The 15,413-nt window shown below is 43.1% G+C and overlaps 1 protein-coding gene across 2 annotated transcripts in view; it reads right to left on the bottom strand.

Moving 5' to 3' along the window:
- Positions 1 to 15,413, bottom strand: part of LOC145349789 (protein YIPF5-like) — a 54,063-nt gene that overhangs the window by 17,534 nt on the left and 21,116 nt on the right. For both annotated transcript variants that reach the window (XM_080198337.1, XM_080198344.1), the window contains exons 4-5: positions 10,707 to 10,852; positions 734 to 915 (exon numbers count right to left, since the gene is read on the bottom strand). In XM_080198337.1, coding sequence (XP_080054463.1) covers positions 734 to 915; positions 10,707 to 10,852 — 328 coding nt within the window. The remainder of the gene's footprint in view (positions 1 to 733; positions 916 to 10,706; positions 10,853 to 15,413) is intronic.

Here is a 15,413-nt window from a genome sequence, read left to right as displayed (position 1 = left end):
CCCGCCATGAGAATCGTAGCAGGCAGGACAGATCCATGCAAAGGTCCATTGACTTCAGGCAGGATTTTCCAGTCTTAGGGCAAGCGCGGCCTGAAAATCCCATCCTATGAAGTTAATTTTGACATAAGGAAAACAAACTTCCATTGCAGAAACAGGAGTAGGCCATTCAGCCCTATTCCATAATTCAGTTAGATTATGGCTGATCGGTATCTGAACTCCATCTAACCACCTTAGTTCCTTAACCTGTAATGACCTTGATGTGGAGATGCTAGCATTGGACTTGGGTGAGCACAATAAGAGTCTCACAACACCAGGTTAAAGTCTCTCACCTGAGGAAGGAGCAGCACTCCAAAAGCACATGATTCCATATAAACCTGTTGGACTTTAATCTGGTATTGTGAGACTACTTACTGTAATTTCCTTGCCTAACAAAAGAAGTGGATCAATATCTGTACTGCCATAAAATTGTCCATTAATTTTGAGCATCACCCTAAAATTAAATCCTGTGTTTAGATGTTTGCACTTCAGTGCACCTTGCACATTTCCTTTATTATTTAGCCCACAAGGTCACCAGAATAGACAAAAGCACCACCTAGTGCTATTGTGGAAGAATTTCAGCCATTTTAGCAGTTGCTTTCAAGAACTAATTCAAAGTTTGACGGAAGGATTTGCAAAATCAATTTTTCTCCAATCGACCACAGATAGATTTCCCTGATGCTAATTTGATACTTACTGGAGCGAGAAGAGGACAGCACAGCTAGAGAGAATGATCATTGGAAGGAGACAGTAGCCCAGGACGCTGGCCACACAGCCACACGAGACTCCTGTAACACTCATCAGGTTCAGCAGTGTGTGCATTGCCAAACATCCCAAAACACTGATACCATAAATGTAGCCAAACTGCACTTTACCCGCCTGTAATAAAAAGCAGAAATCCATCATTCATCAATATCATTTGGGATCTATTTTCACTTGCCCGTAGAAATAGAGAATGTTAAGGTTGAACTGAAATATAATTAAAACAAACAATTTGAAATTTACAAATTTAAAGGATTGCAAGAGGATTGGACAGTGCAGGGAATAAGGGAACTGCTAGACTCTTTGCTAAACATATGAAGCAATTAAATAGAACAATGCAAATTCACTCCAGTAAAAGTGTGAAGAAATAAAGCAAAATATAGTTAGGAGACGTGAGTACATTGCTCATGGTGATAAAATAATTAAGGGTCAAAGAGATCCTTAGGCCAAAGTTAACATGACACTAAATGAAAGTTAATTTAACACATTACTGAGCGAGAAAACAGGCAATGCAAATTGGAATCTGCTTTATACCTCTCACAATTTTCTTTTCCTATCACTTGTTCTTCATCCATGGATAAGTGTTAAAATTTATCCCAATATGTTATAGGATCAAAGAATACAGGAGAAAACCAGTTGACCCATCCCGCCTGTACTGGCACTTTGAAAGAGCTACTCCAATAATCTTGCTCTCCTGTTCTTTCTCCACAGAGTTGCAAATTGTTCCTTTTCAAGTATGTTTCCAGTTTTTTCTTTTGAAAGTTGCTGTTGCATCTGTTTTCACAATTCTTTCATTCAATTCATTTCAGATCATAATAATTATTGCAAACGAGCAAAGAACAAAACAAATTCTGAAAAACTTAAACAACTGAATATAACTTGTATAATCATGTGTAGATTATGCAGTGTTGTAGTTGTTATAGCCCTTGTGCTGTGAACACAAAGGTAGCATTCCTCCACCGTCGGTGGTATAAGAAGAGCTACAGTAGTGACAGAGAGCAGCTTGGAGAAACTTAATTGTTTCAGCCCTCATGGAGTGGGTGTTAGAATAGACTCTCTACAGTGCAGAAGGAGGCCATTTGGCCCATTAAGTCTGCACTGATCACAATCCCACCCATGCCCTATATCCGTAACCCCACATATTTACCCTGCTAACCCCCTGACACTAAGATCAATTTAGTATGGCCAACCAACCTAACCCACAGATCTTTGGACTGTGGGAGGAAACCAGAGCACCCAGAGAAAATCCACGCAGACACAGGGAGAATGTGCAAATTCCACACAGTGACCTGAGGCCAGAATTAAACCCGGGTCTCTGGCGCTGTGAGGCAGCACCGCTAACTGCTGTGCCACCGTGCTGCCCCACGGATGTTTAGGGGATCAGCGAGATATGAATTACTGCAAATAATATAGCAAAATTAAATTCAGACGCTATTTCAAATGGAAAAATGATAGTTGGCTGAAGGAGATGGTAGCGTAATGGCAATCATATTGGAATAGTAATTCAAAGGCCTGGACTGAAGCTCTGGAGGCGGGAAGTCAAATCCTTGCATGATAGCTGGAGAAATTTAAACTGAATTAATTAAATAATTTAACCTAGAACTGAAAATGCTAGTGTCAGTGATGGTACTCATGAAACAATCTGATTGTCATAAAAACTGATCTGATTCATGACTGTCCTTTAGGGAAGGAAAGCTACTGTGTTCACCTGGTCATGGCCTACTTGCAACTCCAGATCCACATTAACATAGTTGGCACTGACATGTTCATGTGAGCCACTCAATTATATCAAAACTTTGACGAAAATATCAAGTAGGAATAAAACTGAATGGATCACCTGGCATGGATTTAGGTATTGGATAAGGAATATAACTTTTAGTTTTGAATTTGTAAATAGAAGCGGGAGAAACCTGAGTTTGAGAGTCAGTAAACAAAGCCTAAATTAATTGCAATTTAAAATGTAGCTTGTGTTTGGTTAATAATGTCAGTGTTAGACGATTGACAACACTGAACAATGTGTAATCCTTTTCTGTGTTTGTTACAGATAACGGGCGGGATTCTCCAATCATATCCATGTTCGCCCCGCTGCAAGTGATAATGGAGAATTTGGCGTTCCAGCCAAAACTCCATTCACTAAGGTGGCACCGGAGAACCCCATCGGTGAAAATGCCTACAGTTGTCTGCATAAGAACATAAGAACATAAGAAATAGGAGCAGGAGTAGGCCATCCAGCCCTTCAAGCCTGCCCCGCCATTCAATAAGATCATGGCTGATCTGTCGCTGCTCAGTTCCACTTTCCCGCCCTCTCCCCATAACCCTTAATCCCCTCTCCTATCAAAAACCCATCAACCCGCGTCTTAAAAATATTTAGCGAGGCAGCCTCCACCACTTCAACGGGCAGAGAATTCCAGAGATTCACCACCCTTTGAGTGAAGAAGTTCCTCCTCAACTCCGTTCTAAACCACCCCCCTTTTTATCTTGAGGCTGTGCCCCCTAGTCCTATTGTCTTTTTTGAGCGGGAAGAGTCTTTCCACCTCTATCCTATCCATCCATTTATCATCTTATACGTCTCAATGAGATCTCCTCTCATTCTTCTAAACTCTAACGAGTACAAGCCTAGTTTATTCAGCCTCTCCTCATAGCTCAACCCCCTCAACTCCGGTATCAGCCTAGTAAACCTCCTCTGCACTCCCTCCAAGGCCAAAATATCTTTGCGCAGGTGCGGCGCCCAAAAATGCACACAGTATTCCAGTTGCGGCCTCACCAATGCCCTATACAGCTGCAGCAAGACCTCCCTACTTTTATATTCAATCCCCTTCGCTATGAAGGCCAGCATCCCATTCGCCTTCCTGACCACCTGCTGCACCTGCAAGCTGGGTTTTTGCGACTCATGCACAAGGACCCCGAGGTCCCTCTGCACCGTCGCCTGCTGCAGTTTTTCGCCTCGTAAGTAATAGTCCTTCCTACCATTTTTCCTACCAAAGTGGACCACCTCACACTTGCCAACATTAAATTCCATTTGCCATTTCCTGGCCCATTCGCCCAGCCTATCTAGATCCTTCTACAGACTCTCCACACCCTCCGCACAATTTGCTGTTCCCCCAATCTTGGTGTCATCAGCAAATTTCGACACTCTACACTCGGTTCCCTCCTCCAGATCATCTATATAAATGGTAAAAAGCTGAGGTCCCAGCACCGACCCCTGGGGCACTCCACTAGTCACCATCCGCCAATCCGAATAGCACCCGTTGACCCCCACTCTCTGCCTCCTATTTGACAACCAATCCTCTATCCACGCTAACACCCTACCCCCAACTCCATGTCCCTCGACCTTCTGCAATAACCTCTTGTGAGGCACTTTGTCAAATGCTTTCTGAAAATCTAGAAAGACCACATCCACCGGCTCTCCTCTATCCACCGCCCTAGACACATCCTCATAGAACTCCAGTAAATTTGTCAGACACGACTTCCCTTTAATGAAACCGTGCTGCGTCTGCTCTATCAAGCAATTCCCTTCAAGATGCCTCGCAATTTCCTCCTTAATGACAGATTCTAACATTTTACCTACCACAGATGTTAAACTAACCGGCCTATAATTCCCCGCCTTTTGCCTGGCACCCTTCTTAAACAACGGCGTAACATTAGCCGTTTTCCAATCATCCGGCACTTCCCCGGAATCCAGTGACGTTTGGAGAATAACCACCAAGGCATCCACTATCACCTCCGCCATTTCTTTCAGAACCCTCGGATGCATTCCATCCGGTCCTGGGGACTTGTCCACAATCAGCCCCTCCAGTCTGTCGAGCACCGCCTTTCTAGTAACAGTAATGTCATTAAGACCCTCCAGTCCTACCACCTTTCTATCGCTAACACCCGGCAAATTATTCACGTCCTCCTCCGTGAAGACAGAAACAAAAAAGTTATTCAATACCTTAGCCATATCCCCATCCCCTACCACTAGGTCCCCTTTCTCATCCTCTAAGGGACCAACGTTCACCCTAGCCAGCCTCTTCCTTTTCATATATTTATAAAAACTCTTGCTATCCTTTTTTATATTAAGCGCCAGCCCAGCTTCATAGTTTCTCCTATCCTTCCTTATCAACTTCTTTGTCAATCTTTGTTGACATTTAAACCTCTCCCAATCCTCTTCTCGCCCACTACTCTTAGCTACTCTAAATTCCTCCGCTTTTAGTTTAACACTTTCCTTCACCTCCTTCGTTATCCACGGCTTATTACCTCTCCTCCTACTATCCTTTTTGACCATCGGAATAAATTTCCGTTGAGCACCAAGAAAGATCTCCTTAAAGATCCTCCACTGCTCCTTAACAGACCCTCCCTCCAACGCGCTCTCCCAGTCCACATTCGCCAATTCTCCTCTCATCCTACCGTATTTCCCTCTATTCAAACAAAGGACGCGTGTCCGGGAACCCACTTTCTCCTCCTCCAGCTGCACCAGAAACTCCACCATACAATGATCACTCTCTCCAAGAGGATCCTTCACCACAAGGTCCCTAATTCTACCCGCTTCATTACATAGCACCAGATCCAAGATAGCTCGCTCCCTCGTCGGCTCCAACACACACTGTTCGAGGAAACTATCCCGGCAGCATTCCAAGAACTCTTCCTCGAGCCCCCCACGTCCAACATGGGTCGACCAATCAATATGCAGATTGAAATACCCCATAACTACGGCCGTCCCATTCCTGCACGCCGCACTTATTTGCGCGTTAACAGCCCGCCCCACCTCCAGATCGTTATTCGGGGGCCTATAGACGACACCCACCAGCGTCTTCCTCCCTTTGCTGTTCCTAATCTCCACCCACAACGATTCCACCCTCTGCTCCTTGGCTCCAATATCATCCCTTGCTACCACCGTGATGTTATCCTTAATCAGCAGAGCTACGCCCCCCCCCCCCCTTTTCCCTCCTGTCTATCCTTCCTAAACACTTGATAGCCCTGTACATTCAGCTCCCAGTCCCTGTCACCCTGCAGCCACGTCTCTGTAATGGCCACCAGATCGTATCCATTTGTGTCGATCTGCGCCATCAGCTCATCCACTTTATTCCGAATGCTTCGTGCATTCAGATAAAGTGCTTTCATCCCAGCCTTCACCTGGACCCTATTTGCCACAATGCCACCAACTATACTCACGCCCCCTACTCCCTCTATTATTGGGACATCCTCGGCCTCTTCCCTTACATGTACACTCTCCTTAACTTTAGACCTTGTAAGGTCACCTACCCTCACACCCTCCCCCCCCCTAATTAGTTTAAAGCCCTGTCTACAGTCCTCTTTACTCGATTCGCCAGCACTCTGGTCCCAGCACGGTTCAGACCAACCCCATCCCTCCCGAACAGGTCCCACCTACCCCAATACTGGTGCCAATGCCCCATAAATTCAAACCCATTCCTCCCACACCAATCCCTGAGCCACCCATTCACTTCCTTAATCCTGTCAACCCTACGCCCATCTGCACACGGTTCAGGCAGTAGCCCAGAGATAACCACCTTGTCGGTTCTACTTTTTAATTCCATTCCAAGCTTTTCATACTCCCTCCCCAGATCCTCAGTCTGCATTTTACTTACGTCGCCGGCACCCACATGTACCACAACGACTAGATTCTCACCCTCCCACTCCAGGTTCCTCTGCAGCCCAGCTGCGACATCCCGTACCCGAGCACCAGGCAGACAACACACCCTTCTGTGCACTTTGTCATTGTGACAAAGGACAGTGTCAATACCCTTCACCCCACTATCCCCAATCACTACTACGTTCCTTTTCCTTTTCTCTTTGCCTATGTCCTGCTGCAGCACTGTACCGTGTGCAGTTTGCTCACCAACCTCACCTGCCTCGTTCTCGTCCAACTTGGAAGCAAGAACCTCAAACCTGTTATGCAGATTAAGAGGCTGAGGCCTCCGCTCCTCACCCCCCTTCCTCTTCCCAGTAGCCCCCTCTTGTCCCTGACCCTTAGAGTTAGCCAGTCTAGGTGGGGTGGATGTCACTTGCACCCCATTGACAATTGTACCCTCTCTCCCCTTGATGAGCCTCAGTGTCTGTAGCTCAGAGGCCAGCTCATTTACCCTGAGCTGGAGCTCCTCCAGCAACCTGCACTTACTGCAGACATGGTCACTGGGATGAACCCTAGGGTCCACCAGTTCCCACATCATACAGAAACCACACATCACATGCCCCTCCATTATTTACTGTAGTAGTTTTGAAAAAATTTTTTTTTTTGGTTTTTTTTGTTTTTCAAACGAACTCACCTGGCCTTTTTTCCTTCCAGCCCTTTTTGATATTAAGCCCTAGTAGCTCACTCTGCTTCCCCCTCACTCCGCTGCCCGCTCAGACGCTGCCCGCTGTCTACACCAGGCCTCCTTTTAAACCTGGCGCTGATTTAAATCTGATGTCCCACAACTGCCTGCTAACCACTCCCTCAGAATTCTTAAAGCAGTAAATACAATAAATAAATGCTTTAAACAGTTCTACAAAGAACAAATTGCTTTAAACTTATTTTAAACTGGTTTTTAACAGGTAAAATCTTAGCTGTCTCTTTGCTCCTTCACTCGTCTGCTCCAGCAAACAATGGAAGGCTTCACTGTGTGGTCAGTTGATATTTAAATCTGACGAACCACAACTGCCTGCTAACCACTCCCTCAGAATTCTTAAAGCAGTAAATACAATAAATAAATGCTTTAAACAGTTCTACAAAGAACAAAGTGCTTTAAACTTATTTTAAACTGGTTTTTAACAGGTAAAATCTTAGCTGTCTCTTTGCTCCTTCACTCGTCTGCTCCAGCAAATAAAAAGTATAAATTATACATGTGGTCCCAGGTCACAGAGAGATTTTAAAGTGAAGAAAATCTTCACGAAGTTTCCATACATAGGCTTAAAATGGGAGATTTAAATCTTTATCTCGGACATCCCAGGTGCTCCATGCTCCTGTGGAAATAAATTAGAGGGAGGCAATCATTTATTTGGGGTTTGTTTCTGCATTTTCTGATAGAAACAGTGTGTCAGCTTAGAAGATTAAGAGAAAGCAACTTCATTGATCCTGCAATGTATAGGGAAACTCTTGGATGGAAGTAAAATAGAATGGGAGTGTCCTGCTGAGATTTTCACATTTAAATAATAAGGGTTTTGAAGTACAATATTAAGTTAATAGGACTAGATTTGTTTAATTCTTGGATGGTAAAAGTTGTTGTTTAAGATGTGAAATCTTGAAGCGTCATTTTTTTCAGTTAAAAACTGAGGGTTTGAATTTCTTTTCAAAAATTAATGGTCACCCTCAAAATAATAGCAGTGTAGGATAAATGAATCAAATACAAAGAAGACAAGGCATCTGGTCCAGATGGATTACATACAAGCACTGTAAAATAAGCTAGGTAAGAAACAACGGAAACATCACAGCACTATTAAATGGAGGAGATTTTCTGGCCTCCACGCACCGTGTTTCTCAAGGCAGGGGGCTGTGCGCTGTTTTCCAGCACCAGGATCTTTTGGTCTCACCACTGTCAATGGGATTTCATTGATAATAGAACCTTCCACACACTTGATGAAGGAACACAGTTTCCAAAAACTTGTGGGTTTACAATCAAATAAACTGGTTGGACTTAAAACCAGGTGTTGTGAGACTTCTTACTGTGTTTACCCAGTCCAACACTGGCAACTCTACATCATGGCCTTCAGATGGCCAGACCCAGCCACCAAGCACCGGCCCCACCACCAGCCCCCAACTCTCATTAAGTGTTTCTCCCATTCCTTCCCCTCCTACCTCCTCGCAACCCCCAGTCTGGCTTCCCCCATCAAACCCCTTTTGCACTGCCCAGTGCCAGGCTGGCACTGTTAGGGTGCCAGACTGGCACTGCCAATGTACCAGGCTGACATTGCCCAATTGGCATTCCACCACCCCCCCCACCCCCACCATCCCTGAGCTCCTGGGAAGCCTCAAATGTCTCTGGTCCTCTCAACGAGGCCATCATGCTAGGTCCTTATTGCTGGGACCTAATGGTAATTCCAAATGGTGTGAACCTCCATCGGTGGGGTCAGGTACATTAGTGAGCCAGGACGATTGTGTCCTGGGCTCGTAAAAATAGATGTAAATCATGATTTTCATATTGTAAAAGATATTAATGAACTTATAGAATATACTTCAGCATTAAGCACTTGAATAGCAAAGGCCCTTTCTACCTCAAACTCACAAGGAGACTGCAAGTAAAGTAATGTTTAGTTATTCACATTAACACTGCAATGAAGCTATTGTGAAAATCCCCTAGTTGTTGCACTCTGGCATTTGTTCAGGTACACTGAGGGAGAATTTAGCATGGCAATGCACCTAACTGGCAAATCTTTCACACTGAGGAAGGAAACTGAAGCACCTGGAGGAAACACAGGGAGAACGTGCAGACTCCACACAGACAGAGACCCAAACCGGGTCCCTGGAGCTATGAAGCAGCTGTCCTAACCACTGTGCTACTGTGCCGCCCGTGGTATCAGCGTGCATTAGTTGCTCTTCCCACTAAGTGGAGGATTTGACCATCACTAGTTAAATGCCAACAGTGATGGGAAGAAACACTTATTTGGATGCTGAAGTGGTTCTGTCACCTGTCCCGACTCCACATGGCAGACTTTGTTACAAGCCTACTAAGCAATACTTTAGCAATGGACTTCTAAAATCCTAATATATTACTATTATCTTGTCTATAGTTTCTGTTATTTCTTTAAAGAATTCAATGTGATTCATCAAGCATGACCTCCCCTTTTGAAATTCACGCTGACTACTATTTTCCATTTTCTGAACATTTTTTTGAGTAAGAATTCCATTATCTCTTCTACCACTGACACGTAATTAATTGATCAATAGTTCCTTCGCTCGTAACATCTCCCATTTTAAATATAGGATTCATATTAGTTGTGCACCAGTTCTCTGGCACTAGTCCCTTTCCTAATTAATTTTTATACTTATGCAGTAGTAGCTGTCTCTTCCTCAACTTCTTTTTAACGTGTGAATGCAACCCAGTTTTCAGATAATTATCTCTCCTCTCTATCTCAGATTATTTAGTATTTCTGATCTGCAGTGTGCTAAAAAGTCAACAGAAAACGATCTTTCAGTATGCTTGCCATTAACAATCTCAGGAGTGATTTGATTGCTTGCTTGCTTGCCAGTGGGGAGGTTTACCCAATGGTCATGCATTTCAGGAAATTGACAGTGCTCTGCACACAATTTTCCATCTATCAGTTATACAGAACAGGAAATTGTGAGGAGGGCACTCCCAATTTACTGGTATGTGCAGCCAGTGAATGTAGGCTTATTACATGTGCCTGCCAGTTGTCGTAAAGGACTCCTCAACCTTGTATCTAACTAGCACCATACCTAATCTCAGAGCACCCGATGCTGACAGCAGACAATAGAAGTGAAAAGTGTTCCAGACTCGGGCAGTGACATCCCTCACTTTGATGTCAATAAACAAATTTCAAAGATGGTGTTCCCACTACGTTTGATGTATGGATGTAATGATATGGAGCTACTTGCTTTCATTGTGATACGTTGACAGATCGGCTTACATTTTATTGAAATGCAAAATGCATGTCTGTTTCTTTCTCTTACAGTGTAAAGACTTTGAATAAAGAATGCAAATCGGGTCAAAACCTGCCTCACAAGAAAAGGAAAAATCATTTTCTGTAGCTGGCCACACAAATAACATGAGCATCAAACCAGTTGCTTTCTTTCATGAAGAGCAGCCTGAGGCAAGAAATGACATTTCTACAAGAATGAAAGAAAGGCAATTCTGATGATTATCATAATGAAGCAAATGATGATATGTAAGAAAGTAAAGAGGAAATAAGCAAAATGCCACATGTAAGTAAATTACATTTGCTGTCATTTTCTCTGAAGTGACATTTCAACCCACCAGCAGCAATGTGGCTCCAAATGCCAAACAGAAAACCATTGGTCCTGTCAGGTCAGTCTCATTCATAATGCTGCCATCTGCTGGCTTCATCGGATTCAGCACTGTTAATGTTTTCTGCCAGATATGGTCAAAGTTGATCCCAATTTCTGTGAAGAAAAGCAATCTGGTTTAGGATTCCTCAAAAAGGATTTGGTTCTCTGCTCCAAACCAGTCTCCTACCCATTGACTCTGTCTACACTTCCCACTGCCTCTGAAAAGCAGCCAGCATAATCAAGGACCCCACGCATCCTGGACATAGGGCAGAATTTTCCCGTACCCATCCCGCCTGCCATGGGAATCGCAGTGGGTGGGTGGGGTGGATGCAAATGTCTGTTGACCTAGGATGGGGGCTTTCCAGCCTTGGGGCGAGTGCGGTTGGACATCCCACCCAAACTCTCTTCCACCTTCTTCCATCAGGAAAAAGATATAAAAGTCTGCAATCACATACCAAACAACTCAAGAACAGCTTCTTCCCTGCGGCCATCAGATTTTTGAATGGACCTACCATATATTAAGTTGATCTTTCTCTGTAACCTAGCTATGACTGTAACACTATATTCTACACTCAGTCCTTTCCTTCTCCCCTGTGTACTGTATGAATGATTTGCTTTGTCTGTATAGCATACAAGAAACAACAAGAAACACTTATTCAAATACATATGACAATAATAAATCAAATCAAATTTTTAGAAAATAATTTTTGATCCTATCTGAAACTCACAACATATTTTAAGTTGGTTATCATTCTTCAGATAAAGGCTATAATTTGACGATGAGCAGTTTTTTTAAGTAGGTACCATTTGATTGAATATGTCAAGTTCAGTTTTTATTATCAAGGAAACTTTTCTTTTGTGCACTAGGCATCAGGTTGTACCAATCATCGATGTCTCCATGAACATTGCAATCTTAATAAACAATACAATTTATCCAGAATATTAGTTACCTTTTAGCTTTCAACAGCTATTATAGTTTAAATTATATTGCCATTTTCAACAGGTGGAAACTCAAATTAATATTGATAGATGAACTTCAAATACTCGGTTAAGACTAAAAGGGTGCATGAGCTCCATCTGATGCTGATCTGTGTTGTAATGGTCACAAAAGCTTCCCTGAGCTATAAGATGTCGAAGATCCCAATGAGCTATTTCATATCTATTTAAATTCAAAGGAACAGATCGTGCTAAATGTTGGCATTTGTTCAGAATTTTATTGACTCCCAGAATTATGTTCCTCCTGAGGAGGGGCCTATACCAAAATGTTAAACTCTCTTTTCTCTAGACAGATGTCATTGAATCTGCTGTGCATTTTCAACACCTTCCAGTTTTACTTCAGTCTGTCATAAGTTCACTCCATAAATGGAATAAAATGCCATATTTTAATACCATAGGGTGTATCTTATTGTTTTTCTTATTGCTTGGTGCCGGCTGCAAGATAATTACAACATATTACCAAACAATTTTAATAAAAAATACAATACATTATAAATCTTATCACATCAAAATGGGTCAAACAGTGAATTAGTTGGGAAGTTCAGTGGTTGTGTTTCCTTTTCCAACTGGTGAATGCCAGCAATATCCCAGAAACATCAATTAGATAAACAACCAGTTCATCTAATTTTTATTTAGATGGTGTTGGTCAAGGAAAGAGTTTTGGTCAGGATGCAAAAATAACTCTCTGGCAATCTTTCAGTAGTGCAACTACCCTGACGCATGTAATTGGAACCATGTCAGCTGGAGGTCAGCACCTTTGTTAATACATCTCTTTCAGCTTGGATTCTGAGTTTGGATCTTGGTACAAGCTCAAAGTCACAACCTTCTGACCAAAGGCAACACTACTACCAACTCAGCCAAACTGAAATACATCACTCAGTACAGAACTGTCATACACAGAGGTTTTCAAGGAGCTATCGTGATCTGACGTATAGTTTCATAACCTCCTCAGCCTTAATTTTCCATTGTTCATGGCAGATTTTAGCAACCATTTCAAAAATGCTCAAGACAATTGTTGTGTGTTGTGGACTAAAGTAATTCTAACGTTAAAATAATTGGTACTGGAGGGTTTCTACAGATTATTTATTGGCTTATTATTGAACGAATCAATTCCTCCACCTGGTTGCGTCAATTTTTTTTCCCTCTCTATTTCGATGTCTCAGTGGAGACTAAGGCATGAGAGTCAAAAGCTCTGATGACATCCTCTTAAGAAACTGTGTCCTCATTCACCCCTGGCCTGGTCAGCACATTGACAGCACATGTTTATTTGTAATGTAAGCCTACTCGTAACATTAATAATGAAGTTACTGTGAAAATCCCCTAGTCGCCACACTCTAGCACCTGTTCGGGTGCACTGAGGGAGAATTTAACATGACTAATGCACCTAACCAGCACGTGTTTCAGACTGCGGCAGGAAACTGGAGCATGTGGAGCAAATCCATGCAGACACGAGGAGAATGTGCAGAATCCAAACAGACAGTGACCCAAGCCAGGAATCGAATCCTTGTCCCTGGCGCTCACCTGGCAAAGGAACAGCGTTCTGAAAGCTAGTGGTGTTTACTACCAAATAAACCAGTTGGACTTAAACCTGGTGTTGTGAGACTTCTTACTGGTGCTGTTGAGGCAGCAGTGATAACCACTGTGCCACTGCGCTATAACAGCACACAACAAGATGCGAACCTGTTCCTTGTCATTCTTGCTTGTAAGCCCTAAAGCATTGTCATACAAAGTGAAATGCCTTCTCCAGTTTAGCCACTGCTCAGCCTGTCTGGGGCTGTCTATGTTCTCAAACGTTCTTGGGAGGGCTAGAGTACTTGGCATTGTTCACTCTGGATTGAGGTTCCAGTTTCTCATGCTACTTTCTATGTTACTCACTGGGCAGTCCCTGTCATTACTGCTCTCTGGTGTGACTGCTGGTTTAGCCTCAAAGTCCTTCATCTACTGCTCTCTGTTGCTGCTAGACTTATCTTCAGGCTCTTTCCTGTCACTTTTTATTGCTTCTGTGTATATGTAGTCACCACCGCCACCAGCTGTTATTGGTGAGTTGTCTCATTGTTTAACACTAATAAGACATCTGGCTGGAAGCACATAATGTCCCTTAAAATAACTTTAATTAAGATAACGATAGACAAGAATACAGGAAATCAGGATAGAGCTACTGGTCCTCTCTTAAATTCTTCTCACTCATCACTCTCTCTGAGGCACATTATTATCATAGAATCATAGAATCCCTACAGTGCAGAAGGAGGATATTTGGCTCATCAAGCCTGCACCGTTTCTCCAACAGAGCATTTTACCCAGGCCCTATCCTCATAACCCCATTTACTTACCTCACTAATTTCCCTAACCTACACATCTTGGGACACTAAGGGGCAATTTATCATGGCCAGTCCACCTAACTTGCATATCTTTGGACTGTGGGAGGAAACCAGAGTTCCTGAAGGAAACCCAGGCAAACATGAGGAGCACATGTAAACTCCACAGTCACTGAAGTCTGGAATTGAATCCAGATCCCAGGAGCTGTGAGGCAGCATTGCTAACCATTGTAGTGCCCAAATCTCTATGATTTAGCTGACAATTATGAGATATGGAACACTAATAGCTGAATTGATAAGAGATTTTGTAATTTAGAAGGAACCCTATCAAACATTCTACAATTTCGGGAAGATTCAACATGAACTAAAGTTGTACAAGAGGCCAGACAGGCCAGGGAGCAAAGGTAAAATCAAGCTTTTGTAGGGGATGAGGAAGAAATCCTGCCGGAACGGCCTGACGAAGCCATTCAGCTTTCTCAGTGTGAAAATGAATATGTGTCTTGGCAGCAGCCGGGGAAATATGCTGAAAGGGCAACAACCCTTCCTTCCATGCCCCTGCCATTCTGGGAAGAAGGTCCACAGATGTGAAGAATGTCATGCCTGAACTTCACAACGTCATGGGTATGGTTGGTTATTTTAAAACAGTATATTCAAAAAAACCCGTGTTTGCACAGTGAAAATAAAATTATTTTCAAAGAAGCTTTGCAGAAGAAATGCAGGCACCAGACAACCAGGAAATCACCTTCCTAAGGGAAATAAAAGAAAGAAAAGCCAATACTGGAGTGCTAACGTTGAAGTCAACGGGCATTATAGAGAATTTAAATTGGATACAGGGGCTGAAATCTCAGCTTTATCAGACAGAATTCGATGGCTGCAAAAGATTATCCTGCAATCTTCATAATCCAACTACAGGGTCTAGGAGGAATCAAACTAAATGTCAAAGGTCAGCTGGATGCAACAGTAAAATAAAAATAAAAATGTCAGAGACACTATGGCTAGAATTTTCCAGCTGTTCACACAAGGTCCCGCCGACAGCACAGTCCTGCCATGGGTTTCCCAGGGGAATGGGGTGATATCAATGTGAAATGCCACTGACAGCACCGTTATTTCTACGAAAGTCATCTCCTAATTCCATGGACTTGGCTTCCATTCCTCCCTCTGTGACAGGATCCTGAACTTCCTAATTCACAGACTACAATCAGTAAGGATAGGCAACAACATCTCCTCCATGATCATCCTCAACACCACAAGGCTGTGTTCTCAACTCCCTACTATACTCCTTATACACCTATGACTGTGTGGCCAAATTCCTCTCCAATTCAATTTTCAAGTTTGCTGATGACACCACCATTGTGTGGGTTGGT

This window comes from Carcharhinus amblyrhynchos, chromosome 1, assembly GCF_965287045.1.
Source record: "Carcharhinus amblyrhynchos chromosome 1, sCarAmb.v2.hapA, whole genome shotgun sequence".
Classification (NCBI taxonomy): Eukaryota; Metazoa; Chordata; class Chondrichthyes; order Carcharhiniformes; family Carcharhinidae; genus Carcharhinus; species Carcharhinus amblyrhynchos.
The sequence above is the reverse complement of the archived record's forward strand: the minus strand, read 5'-3'. Positions and strand labels throughout refer to the sequence as shown.